This window comes from Mus caroli, chromosome 14 (assembly GCF_900094665.2).
Source record: "Mus caroli chromosome 14, CAROLI_EIJ_v1.1, whole genome shotgun sequence".
NCBI classification, from domain to species: domain Eukaryota; kingdom Metazoa; phylum Chordata; class Mammalia; order Rodentia; family Muridae; genus Mus; species Mus caroli.
Window position 1 is genome coordinate 28,301,863 of NC_034583.1, and position 13,405 is coordinate 28,315,267.

Sequence of the window (13,405 nt, forward strand, 5' to 3'; positions counted from 1 at the left end):
ATCATGCCTTTCTGGATGCATCCATGTGGCTACCTTGTTGGTACTTGACTGATCCTCTTAACCTGTAAGGCATCCACATTGAATTGTAGGAGAAGCTGCAGTGCAGCCAGATTTGGAGAAGTCCCAAAACCCTCCTGGGACAACTAGTCATGGAGTTTGTTCAGCAGCCATCCGTCTGCAGGAGTCAGAGTGTTGTTCAGAGTCACATCTCTTATCTAAAGCTTTGAAGAATCACCTATCTGAGGGCCAGAAGCTCTTGTGGGTATCTGCTGATGCAGAGTTAGAAACAGCTCTACTAAGTACTCAGCCTGATACACAGAGTCCTAAGGGGAGACACAGCAAATACAGAGGTCTGAAGGAAAGGACAAAGTACCTAAAATCTGAGTATCCAAGGCTGTATCCTCAGATTAGAAAAGAGAACAGAAAAAATAGAGAGGGAACCCAGTAAGTGGCAATGGGGAGAATGGAGGCCATGTGTTCCTGGTGGTCATGAACTCTGCACAGAGTTCTCAGCAAATTTCAATGTGGATTATGAAAGTAGAAAATGTTCCTTTTGTTTTATTACATTCACCTTGTTTGGGCAGATAATCCATGCAGGAAGGCTGAGAAAGGGCTAAGAAAGAAAGTTGATTTCAGAGAAACAGGAGGACTGGGGTTCTCTAGTGTAGTATACTGTAGTGTGGTGTGAGGCAGTGTGTTGTGGTGAAGTGTCGTGTATACTCGTGTAGTTTTTGCTGTTTGGTATACATGATGCCCTGGGCTCCCTCGCAGATTAGCCCACTCAGAGAAGCTAAAGTTAGAATATCAGTTGCCAGATTTTAGGAGGGTGATGGTGGACTGGTTGTTGCAATCTCATCTACCAAGGGATTACCTCTTCTATAGAAATAGAGTAGATGTGATAGTTCTTGTAGTGACCTGAGTAGAAGGAAGGAGATGGGGATTGTTAGATAACAGATGTCAAATTACAATAAGAACAAAGAAATTAATTCTAGTACTTAACATTGTAGAAGGGGAAGTTCAGTTCCCAGAAACCTATTATATTTGATGTGAAAATAAAGTAAAAGATTTCCAAGTCTCCAAATGAAAAGATATGACAGGGTGGACAAATGAAAAGCCGAATCAGAGGTTCTAGTTTTATATCTCTTGCTATGATGAAATATCCAAGGGAAAAGCATCTTGGGAGAGAAACAGTTGGTTTCGCTTACAGTTTCATGTGACTGCCCAGCATTGCAGGAAGTCGTAACAGCTGGTGCTTGAGAGTACTGGTCACATCACTCTGACATTCCAATGCAGAGACAAATGAACACAGATATGCTCACTAGCTCGCTTGAGTGCTTACTTGTGTTCAGCTCAATTCTCCACCTTTATGCATTTCAGGGCCTCTTCCCTGCCTAGGGAATACTGCCTCTGAGAGTGGGTTGTGGTTTTTTATATCATTTAATTTGACTAAGAGAACCAACCCCAAAGATATGCTCACAGGCCACCCATGGAAAAATCCCTTGTTGAGACTCTCCTCTGAGATTGACTCCAGGTTGTTTCCAACTGACAATTAAAGCTAATCCTCACAGACTTGGTTACAGCAAGTCCTTGTTTAAGAAAAACATTTTATACTACAGGTAAGCTGTTCCTTTAAAATAAACCAGAAACTAGTCAAGAGGTTTTATATTCTGACTATTTTGATGAAAGTAAGGTCTTCTACCTGTTTAGCAGTGTTGTCCTGTATTTCTTTAAGTGAGTTATTAAAGTCATTCTTGATGTCCTCTACCATCATCATGAGATATGCTTTTAAATCAGGGACTATCTTTCGGGTGTGTTGGGGTGCCCAGGACTGGGTGGGGTGTGAGTGCTACGTTCTGATGATGGTGAGTGGTCTTGGTTTCTGTTAGTAAGATTCTTACTTTTGCCTTTCGCCATCTGGTAATCTCTGGAGTTAGTTGTAGTTGTCTCTGGTTAGAGCTTGTTCCACAGGTGATTATGTTAGCCTCTATCAGCAGACCTGGGAGACTAGCTCTCTCCTGAGTTTCAGTGGTTAGAGCACTCTCTGCAGGCAAGCTCTCCTCTTACAGGGAAGGTTCCCAGATATCTGGTGTTCGAACCTACCTCCTGGCAGAAGTTGTGATCCACTTACCAGAGGTCTTAAGATCCCGTGGAGGGTCCTGTGTGTACCTTGGGGGTGTCCTCAGACTCTGTGCCCAAGGTACCCCGGTGCTGGCATGGACTGGAAGGGACTTGTGACCCTGATAAGTTCAGGTTTTCTGCTTCCCTAATTAACGCAGTCTCAGGTCCCATGCGATTGGATTGGAGCAGAAGCTGTGTTCCACTCACCAGAGGTCTTAAGTATCTGTGGACGGTCCTGTGGGTACCTTGCAGGTGTCCGCAGACTCCGCGCCCTTGGTACCCTGGTGCTGACGTGGACTGGAAGGGCGGTATTTTTTTTCTTTACCCTTTTATCTTTATGGGATTTCTCTTTGTGTGAAGTTGTGTGTCTATGTGTTTATATGACTTTCTTGTGCATTTTCATTGCTATTACATTGTTTTGTTCTATGCATATTTTCTTTTATTTATTTTGCCTCATTTTATTTATTTTTTCTTTTACATACCTATTTTTTCTAATGAGAAAGAGCAAGTACACACCTCCACATGCATCTGAGTGCATGACTGCTTGCATGTATGCATGTATGAGTGTGTACGTGTGTGTGTGTGTGTGTGTGTGTGTGTGTGTGTGTGTGTGTTTACATTTAGACTGAGCTTTCTACATAGAGGTTAGGTTAAAAACCAGGAATCTGAAAAACTGACTAAATACACAGCCAGGAATCTGGAAAACTGACTAAATACACATCTGTATTCTGTATGTCTACAACCAGATGGTGAATTCACTCTATTGGTAATGGGAGCAGAGTCATTTAAGTTCAGAGGATGCATCTTTGAAGAGGTCAAATCCACTTGATGAGTTTGAAATAATCAAGACCTGAACAGCCTATAAGGAGAAGAGAATCCTCATGTCCCAAGCATCCAGGAGGCTGAACATGTCACCAAGGTCTGAAGCCAGAAAACTTTACAACTGCACTACAGCAGCACAGGTAGGACTCAGGTAGAGGCCCTGCCCTGCCCTGCTAATCTTCTTAAATTTAACTGAGCTAGAGAAACAGTGGAAGACTGAAAATCACCATTGGCACAGAGGGACTTGGAGTGAAATAGATTATTCCCTGTTAGGAAGACAGGTCGTGAAAGGAGCCATAGAGCTAATAAAATTAGTTGATTTCCAAGATGGCTGGCTTCTTCACCCTCTTGATTTTTGATAATCTTGGTAGATTAAAACACAGGCCTGGCCCCCTCTGCTATTGTTGAGCCTTAATAAGTTCAAGATCTGTTCAAGACACATTTATGCCAAAGCTTAAGGGCAATCAGCCAGTTTTTTTTTTTTCCTCAAACTTACCATCATTAAAAGGGGAGGAAAAAAAAACACTTAAAGTCCCATACAAATTCTAGCCTTGGAGAAGACAGTAGGCTTTTGTATTCCTGAATGCCTCCTCTACTCTACTCTACTCTGCTCTGCAAAGGGCCTCTCTCTTTCTCTCTCTCTCTCTCTCTCTCTCTCTCTCTCTCTCTCTCCTCCCCCTCTCCTCCTCCCCCTTCTCCCCTCTCCCCCCAATGATAGTCCCTCTTCATTTTCTCTTTCTTACTCTTTGAAGAGTTTGCTATTGATCTTGCTTACCCTGTTTTATTTAAACATCCTTTTTTACCTTCCTATTTTTCTTAAGTAATTTTATTAGTAAATTTAAGAACCATAAAGAACCATCTCTATTTATTTGATAACATATAATATCCGTCCAGATGTGACTCCTGAAATTTCTCATCAAGAATCACAGGGGGATTGTCTCATATTTTCATAAAAATAGAAATTATGCTTATGCTTCAATTCCTACAAGAATAGGCATGTTGGGGATTCCAATGCCATTCATCAATACAACTATTTTCAGGAGAATGGATGTCAGAGTCTCAGCCCAGTCATAGCAAGACATTTTGCTTTGTCAGGTACTACATGATATGCATGTTTTCCTGACCTATCTTAAAAGAAAATCTGTTTACAACTATGCTATCACTTGAATCTAGTCTAAATCTTGAATTTTGTTCATTAATGTTTCATTTGTGATTAGAGATATACCAAGAACATGGGAGGTCAAAGATGAAAGAGAAAGTCAGGCAAGCTTAGGCAGTCTTCAGGAAAAGGTTTTGGAAAGCTGGGGAAGTGTTCACAGAAAAGCAGGGGACATTGTAAACAGATAGAGAGTACGACACACCCAGAGCAGCCACAGAATGAGCAGGACAGGCTGAGAATAGCTTAGTGTTCAGCACTTGCTTCCAGTACAAGAGAACAAGACACCTTTCCAAAAATATTCTGCTGCAATAGTGGTTCAACAGCTTGGGAATTTGTGAAGGATGCTCTCAGAAAACTAGGACCAAGATAAGGGACTAGGCTGAAACCTGACAAAGAGAACACTTGGAGACTGGGAAGTAAAACCTTGAACCAAAGGATCACATGTGCTGAACATCTGGTAGCAATCTTCAAGCAACATTTGGGACTCAGGCAAGGGCAAGAAAGAGACAGGCTCAACACTTTCAAATGGAGCCCTTTAGCAATGGACTGAAGTGTGAGCAGAACTGACTCTTTGTGAAATACAACCCATGGGGCTGTATTAGCACAGGATAAGGAATCAGACCATGCAAGCCTGACTCAAAGGTGACAATAGGTCTACCAATTGTAGAATTCAGGTAACCACCAATGACCAGTCCAGTTAGTGTTACTCTCTACCTTCCTTGGTCATAGAAGCTTCTGTTTGCAATGGCAATTTATTAATGCAGTGATTCACAGCTTTTCAGTATGGGGAGAATAAATGGTTGTTGGTTGCTCAGCCTTAAGTGGGACATCTCCATTACCTACTCCAAGGCTGTTACAAAATTTTATCTTCTGAATACAACATGGTTTTTGTACTCATGAACATAGCAGTGGAGACTTAGTTCACCAATACATACTCCAAGAGGATGGGGAAGGACCTTAGGGAGCTCTATGCGTCCCTGGGAGCTATGTGTAGTTATTGGATGCTAAGAATGAGTTAGTAATATTGCTCAGCAAGTGGTAAAATATCCATGTCCTGTGAATACCTCCCAGATCATGCTTATGAGATTTGCAGTGGGATAAACTGCAAACCAGAAGATGTGATGATGGGGACTTGAAGAAAAAGAAAGGATTCAGCAGATAGAAATGGGGGATAAGTAGATAGTAGGTTGATTATGATTAAAGCACAGGTGTGCACATTCATGGCAAGAGTGTACATGTATACACACACACACACAGAGCACACGTACAGAGCACACATACAGATGAAATTGTTAAGGAATAAAGATAGTAAAAATGTGAAGATACCTGAAATGCATTTAAACCAGACAGTCAGTTAATAAACAGAATATGGCATAACCACAAATTGGATGACCTGTTAGAACAAGGGATAATGTTAGAAATCATTATACTAAGAGAAAAGACCACAACAGACCTCATATTGCATGTTTTCAAGTATATGAAATGCAACTAGACAAATACATGAACATTAGCAGAAGGACAGGTGGAGAAACAGGAAGTGATTGTTGCTTATGAGAGTGACCGAACATTCAAAAAGATTATTTTGATATCTATATTTCTATGTATATAAATAAACTGTTTTTTCCATGAATGTATCCCACCTCTTTCTTATCTTGCTCCTTTTTTTTGCCTCTAAACATTGAGTGCCTTACAAGACTTACACTGAATTTTTAGGTAATGAACTGTGTAAATGGTTATGAAGTTTAAATGGCAGTATTGGAGTGAAAATATCAAACATTCACATGAAAACANGGAAATATCGATAGATGCTAGTCCTNCAAAATTGNAAAATAGACTGTAATAATATTATAAGAACATAATATAAGCTATGGATTTTGTTCTCTTGTAGATTACTTGTCTAGGATGTGCAAGGCTCTGGGTTCAATCCAACCACAATAAATACAAAAATCAGGCAAAAATTACTCAAAAAACCCCAAAATTTTATATATGAATAAGGTCATGCACATTGGGCACAATACTATTCATTTTGATTAGCTATGTTGTTTTTTTCTGTACTGGTCTCCATCTGTTGTCAAAAGAAGTTCATTTGATAAAGGGTTAAAAGCACACCTATCTATGAATAATGAAGACAATATTTTGAGCATATTTAGAGATTATACTGATATAGTAATGTGGTCATTGTAGGACTTCCCCCAAAGTCATGACTTCACTAGTCCTGATTGTTCCTTAAGTTTCCAATACCAAATATGATTTCCCTCTTAATGAGTAGGTCTTAAGTCAAACTGTAGAGGTATGGATCCCAGTTACAACTGATACATTTAGAGCATAAATGCATCCAAAGGTCAATGATCTAAAGATCACTGGATAAAAGGGGGCAGGATGAATGTCAGAGCCAAAGAAATGGGGGTGGGTGCCCTGTGAGACTGTGTCTCCTAGGAATGTAGGAATCTACACACAGAAAGTCTGACCAGCATGTCCATCTGAACATGCTTTGCACAAGGAGGACACCAGCAGGCAAACTAACATATATGCGAGAAAGAACAGGAGTCCTCAACCCTAGATAAAGAACAACAGGTAACTCTATACTGGAGACATATGCAAGTGCATTTTATATGAGACAAGATTGGTCATGTAAAGTAAGTGAAAAAACAATGACATAGAGTTTAGGTGATTGGAGTTCTGTGAATTATTGTTTCTCACTGTTAATAAGGTTGAGCAAGGTATTTCACACATTCTAAGTCTCTGCCTTTCCAAGCCTCTCATTCTGCATTGTAGTTTTGTCTCAATATGTAAGTTATAAATTGCTGCTACAGTGCCATGCCTGCCTGCCACTATGTACTCCATTATAATAATCATGGACTCTAACCCTCTGCAGCTGTAAGCCCAAGAAAAACTGTTTCTCTTATAGATATCCTATTACAGCAATAGAAAAGTAACTCAAACAATAACCATCGGTGTGCATTCCTTTGCATTTTAACAAGCAGTGGATTTCTACAGTGGTCTCCAACTGCTGAAGAAAGAAGCTCCTTTGATAAAGAGTGAATGCTATCCTCATGTGTGTTTTAGAATACAGTTAGTAATAGAATTGGTTGTCTTCCAGTTTTCATCTGCACCCAGTAGTGGACCCTGTACTACAACCCTCCACACCCCAACCCCACCCAGATAGAGCTTGAATCCCAGGGGTGCTGACACACCCAGGCTCACATACACAGCTTGACACCCAGGAGTTCTAGCAAACCCAGACTCACAGGCTCATAAAACAGCTTGACCTCCACAAGTTCAAACATACTCAGGCTCACAAGCTCATAGGAAGGAAAGGCTTCAGTCAGAGATAGCAAGACCAGCTAACATTAGAGGTAACCAGATGTCAAGAGGCAAGCATAAGAACATAAGCAAAAGAATCCAATGCTACTTGGCATCATCAGAACCCAGTTCCCAGCACAACAAGCCCTGGATACCCCAACACACCAGAAAAGCTATATTTTGATCTAAAATCCCATATCAATCTGATGATAGAGGACTTTAAGAATGACATAAATAACCCCCTTAAAGAAATGCAGAAGAACACAGCTAAACAGGTAGAAGCCCTTAAGAGGAAACACATAAATCCCTTAAAGAAATACAGGTAAATACAAACAAACAGGTGAAAGAATTGAACAAAAACATCCAGGATCTAAAAATGGAAATAGAACCAATAAAGAATTCACAAAGGGAGACAACCTTGGAGGTAGAAAACCTAGGGAAGATATCAGGAGTCATAGATGCAAGCATCACCAACAGAATACAAGAGATAGGAAAGTCTCTGGTGTAGAAGATACCATAGAAAACATTGATACAACTGTCTAAGAAAATGCAAAATACAAAAAGATCTTAACCCAAAACATTCAGGAAATCCAGGACACATTAAGAAGAATAAACCTAAGAATAATAGGTATAGAAGACAGAGAAGATTCCCAACTCAAAGGGCTAATAAACACCTTCAACAAAATTAAAGAAAAAAAACTTCCCTAACATAAAGAAAGAGATGCCCAGAAACATATAAGAAGCAAACAGAACACTGAATAGATTAGACCAGAAAAGGAATTCTTCCTGTCACATAAGAACCAAAAAAACCCAAATGCACAGAACAAAGAACATTAAAAGTGGTAAGGGAAAAAGTTCAAGTAATACATAAAGGTAGACTTATCAGAATCACAAAAGACTTCTTAACAGAGACTCTAAAAGCCAGAAGATCTTGGGCAGATGTCGTACAGACCCTAAGAGGCCAAAACTGCCCGCCCAGGCCACCATGTCCAGCAAAACTCTCAATTACCATACACGGAGAAACCAAGATATTCCATGACAAAACCAAATTTAAACTATATTTCTACAGATTCAGCCATACAAAGGATAATAGATGGAAAACTCCAACACAAGGAGGGAAACTAGACCCAAGGAATAGCAAGGAATTGGAGCTGGAGAGATAGCTCAGCGTTTAAGCTCACCGAGTGCTCTTCCAGAGGTCCTGGGTTCAATTCCCAGCAACCACATGGTGGCTCACAACCACCTGTAATGGGATCTGATGCCCTCTGCTGGTGTGTCTGAAGACAGCTACGGTGTACACACAGAAAAAAAGAAAGAAAGAAAGAAAGAAAGAAAGAAAGAAAGAAAGAAAGAAAGAAAGAAAGGAAGGAAGAAAGGAAGAAAGAAAGAGAAAGAGAGACAAAGAGAGAAAAAGAGAGAAAGAAAGAAAAGCAAGGAATTAATATTCTCACACCCCAAAGAAAAGAGCCACACCTTTAGAGTTGTTAGAGTAATTACACCTCTAACAACAAAAATAACAGGAAGCAACAACCCTTGGTCCTTAGATCTCTTAACAATCATGGACTCAATTCCCCAATAAAAGGACATAGACTAACAGACTAGATACCTAAACAGGACCCAGTATTTTGCTGCATAGATGAAACACACTTCAGTGACAAAGGAAGATGCTACCTCAAAGTTAAACGCTGGAAAAATATTTCCAAGCAAATTGTTCCAAGAAACAAGCTGGAGTAGCCATCTTAATATCAAATGAAATTGACTTTCAACCAAAAGTTATCAAAAAAGGTAAGGAAGGAAACTTTATGCTTGTCAAAGGAAATGTAAATGAAATAAATACCTAATTAAAAAAAGAAACTTAAAAAAAAAGAAATTCACAAAGATGATTTTGATTTGCAACTGTGGAATATGACAGGCAGTATAAGTATAAAGACACTGGGTCCAGCCATGAGTCTTGTATGCTGTGTTATCATGTGAAGGACATTCAACAAAGGAGTCGGACTTTGGTTCAATTTGTAAACTTTGCAAAAATTTGGTTATGATAGCCTGCTGCCCACAGAGGAAGTTATCCATAAACAAAAACAACCTTATAGTTTATTATTTTGTTTTGTTTTGGGTTTGGTTTTTTGTTGTTTTGTTTGTCCAGAGCTGAGGACCAAACCCAGAGCCTGTGCTTGCTAGGCAAGCACTCTACCACTGAGCTAAATCCCCAAAACCTAGTTTATTATTTTAATGCAAGCCAATGTAACTATTCTTTGGGTCTGAATTTTAACCAGCTGGTACTTAATGTGAACCATAACCAGGGAAAGTACACAATGCTAAATTAACATAAAACGTAAGTTGTAGCAGAAGAAAAAAAAAAGGACACCAAGAGACGTAAAATCTGATACAGTCAGCTTCATTGGTTTGCGGGGTTGTTTTTGACATTGCCCAAGTGATTTTGTAATCTAAACCATGACATTTCTCATCTGCTTGGTAACAACTGTTTTCTAACACTATAATTAAAAATACTACACAGTATAGAATAAACACTCTTNTGTTATAAGCTATTTGCCACTTACTATTTTTTGAATAAATTATTTACTTAAATGAATGCATGACACCAAGTGCTTGTTCCTGNAGCTATTTATTGACTATTATTTTTAGATAAGATAAGCATATTAATTACCAGCAAATAAATTGTTTTAAAAAGCATTGCTAAGTATGAACAGTCATCAAAATAGAGGAGGCTCTCACTAGTATCTTCGGCTAAGAGCCTAGTGATTGGTAGTGATGCTTTTATACGATAAAATCTAATAATTTGCTTTGTGTATGTGATATATCTGAAACCATAAATAAAACTTGCTCAGAAACTGAGTTTTAGTTTAGAAGATGCGCTCAAACACAAAATGTGTTTTATAAGTTAAGTTTAAAGGCACATCATTACTCTGTTTTATTATTTAAAAAATTACTACAATGCATCTGTAGTAAAAAACTGTTTGCAGTTTCCTATAGCAACTTTTATTCCTTTAACCTTGCTTCATATTGCAACAGAATTAATTTTAAAAAGGAAAAAAAAACCCTATGGTGAAATTAGTAACATGGTCTTAAATAAAAAAAAATCTTTCAAGCAATATTTCCAATTTAAACAGAATTTTGTTAATTTTTCTACAAAGTACAGAAATTGCCCCTCCTGTACTTTTCTCTCTCTCTTGCTTTAAGATGTTTAAAAGTTTTGAGATCTACAGATATAGATTTGGGAAAACATCGAATTATTTTCAAAGACAGCTATTTTCTTTTACTCCTTGTAGAAAGTCTTGAAGACCTTTCCTCCTCTTCACCAAATTCTCATTCTCACCTAAAGTAGCTGCATCCATTTTTTTCTCAGGTAAAAGAGACATTCTTAGAAAGGTTCAAATCTCAAAGTCCCCAATAAAGCACTTAAATTAAGCACTCTTCCTTATGTGTGCACGTGTCTGTTATTTTGCAGTAATTTTTAATACTGAAATTGAATCTTTATAGTTCTCCAGAAATACCTTGGTGAGCCCTCAACAGTTTCTAACCACTTAATAATTGTGACCCCGCCAGCCCCTTCAAATAGATCTTTAACCACAAGTGTGCTTGGCCATTCCCAAACCATAGCCTCTGTCCAAAAAGAAAAGATAGGGCTTTGTGAGGCAGAAAGGAAGTGAGAGAAAACAACACAAATTAGCTCAAGCTGAAAGTGAAAAGCTCTTGGACAGATTGGTATTTTCTTTTCTGCATGGCATCCTGCCAATCTTCTTCACCCCACACCTCACTCCTCAATAAGGTCCGGTTTTTGCATGTAGGAAAATGTTGTTATCTACCACCCCACGGAACCCCCATAAGTACTGTTGCTTTATTTTGCTTTCATCTGTCCTCATCAGACTGATATGCCCCCTGCCTCACCCTGTCAACACCCCAACTCTGGGGGACCTTAAGTGTTGGTGGAAACCCTGCAGACCCCGACACTGCATCCCACTGGATCCCTTTCATGCCACTTATTTTCAGTAGCTAGATTCCCCCACTAGAGTGGTTGCAGTGAGAACCGGAAAATTTCATTTAACTTTCCCCAGCCCTTGGTCCCCCCAGTTAGGAACTGATCACTGGGGAGCACAGCCAGAGCCAGACCTGGCCTTGCTCACTTGCTGCAAAAGGCTTTAATTTGCACACTTACCTCCAGGTGGTTCTCAGGCCCAGGAGGCTCTCAGGTCCACACCCCACAGTCACCCACTTGGGCCCCCAGCCGGGGCCAAAGCCCATAGGCCCCCAAGCCTACCCAGCTGCCCCGCAGGCAGCGCCCTCAGCCTTCCCTCTGCCCTCAGCCCTCTGCTGCAGTGCCCACCCTCTGTCTACAGTGTGCTACTTGCCTGGGCAGTAGTAGTCAGTTACCTGCTCCAAGGGGCAAACACATGCGGAGGAGGCAGACAGACACTCCTGCTTCTCAGGAGGCCGGCGCCCCTGGACCTCAGGTAAGGGGCCATGGACTCGCGTGGGTGGGCTTAGGGGAGGGGGTCCCAGGCGAGGATCGGGGTGGGTGAGAGTAAAAGGGTGTAGGGGGCTGTGTGGCCCCTCGGAATCCGCTTGGGTTAAAGTTGAGACTGGGTAGGTTATGGGGGCCAGCTGGGGGGAGCTAGAGGAACCTCCCACAGCAGGGACACCCCGACACCAGGGTCCTATGCCAGCTTGAACAGATTTCGTGCTTAAAATACCCATATGTTCACTTTTCATCGAGCTTCCCCAAACTGACTCTACTTGGACAGTCACATTTAAAATTGAACGTGCACCGTCTTGGTGGGATTCCCTGCTGGAGAATGTGTTTCCGCGCCCCCATGTTTATTTGCCCTGTGCAAGTTCCCTCTGTAGCCTCCCGAGGGGGGTGGGTATGGGCCCCATCTTCCCAAATAAGGAGTAAAACATTCGCTCGGGATTCCTGCTGGTGACCCCTCGGGCGCCTTAGGCATGGAGTAGTGCACACAGCCCCTGGGGTTGCAGCCACGGAAGGGTGCACTCTTGCTTCACGCCCCAAATTTACTTTTCTTATTTAAAGCTTTGCAGTTCGAATGCACACTCTGGGCAGGAGCAGCCCGGGGCTAAGCGGCGCACTGGTCCTGTGTACGTGGGCGTTATCTGCGCGGGCGCATCTGCCTTTGCGCACACGCGAGGGTCGCGGTCACGCGGGCGGGCGGCCTCCCCTCGCTGCGCTGGTGGCACCCCATGCGGTGTTTTGCAAGGCTTTGGGAGAGGCTCATGAAGGATTTCATTGAGTCTCAAGACAGAGAGCAGAGACAGAAAGCAGGAGGCAGCTGCAGCCTTTGTAGTTGCAGAGGAATGTGGAAAGGTTGAAGCCCTATGTCAAACTTTTTGGGAATGGGGTCAAGTCACATTCAGCCAGAGTGGGAAAGCATCAACAACAACAACAAAGGGGAGGGGAGGGGGCTAGGCATGGCCGCTCTGGTGGGGGGGGGGGGTATAGGCCCGCGGGGGTGGGACGGCTGCCCCCTCCGGGAGCCTGGGCTGGACAGGGGCAGAGGGTGAGGGGGCGGGCGCCAAGGCCATTGCTCCCACTACCTGGAGGGTCCTTTGCAGCTTTTTAGGAAAGCTCTCAAAGGAGCCAGGAGTGGCCCTGCCTTGGCCAGGTGGTGTTATGCTTGCACCGGGTGTGGGTTGTGCCTTGTGTTCTTTAATTCCAGGCAGAAGTGCGAGCGGGGGAGGAGGGGTGCAGGGCAGGTAAAGGCATGCCAACCATTCAGGACATGCGGCTGTGGTGGAACAAGGTCCAGCCCAGACTAAGGTCACTGTGGGATGTGAAGGCTCACTCGGTCATCCCTTAACAACAGAATGGGGATGGGGCACCCGACCGCGCGTGGGACCTCGCCTACAGCCTTTGGAGAACAGAGCAAATGTCTTGGCTACCAACATTCAGCCACCCAGGATACCAGGGGGCAGTTCAGAAGTGGCTACACAAGGGCTGCCCCCTCTCACACCTGAGAGACCCACGTTTAC

At 42.1% G+C, this 13,405-nt stretch overlaps 1 protein-coding gene across 1 annotated transcript in view; it reads right to left on the reverse strand.

Annotated features, from left to right (window-relative positions):
* LOC110309690 overlaps positions 1 to 11,662 on the reverse strand; it is a 19,041-nt gene extending 7,379 nt beyond the window's left edge. The window contains exon 1 of the mRNA XM_021182430.1: positions 11,577 to 11,662. Within this exon, the coding sequence (XP_021038089.1) occupies positions 11,577 to 11,662 (86 nt within the window). The remainder of the gene's footprint in view (positions 1 to 11,576) is intronic.
* Positions 11,663 to 13,405: the final 1,743 nt, after the last annotated feature.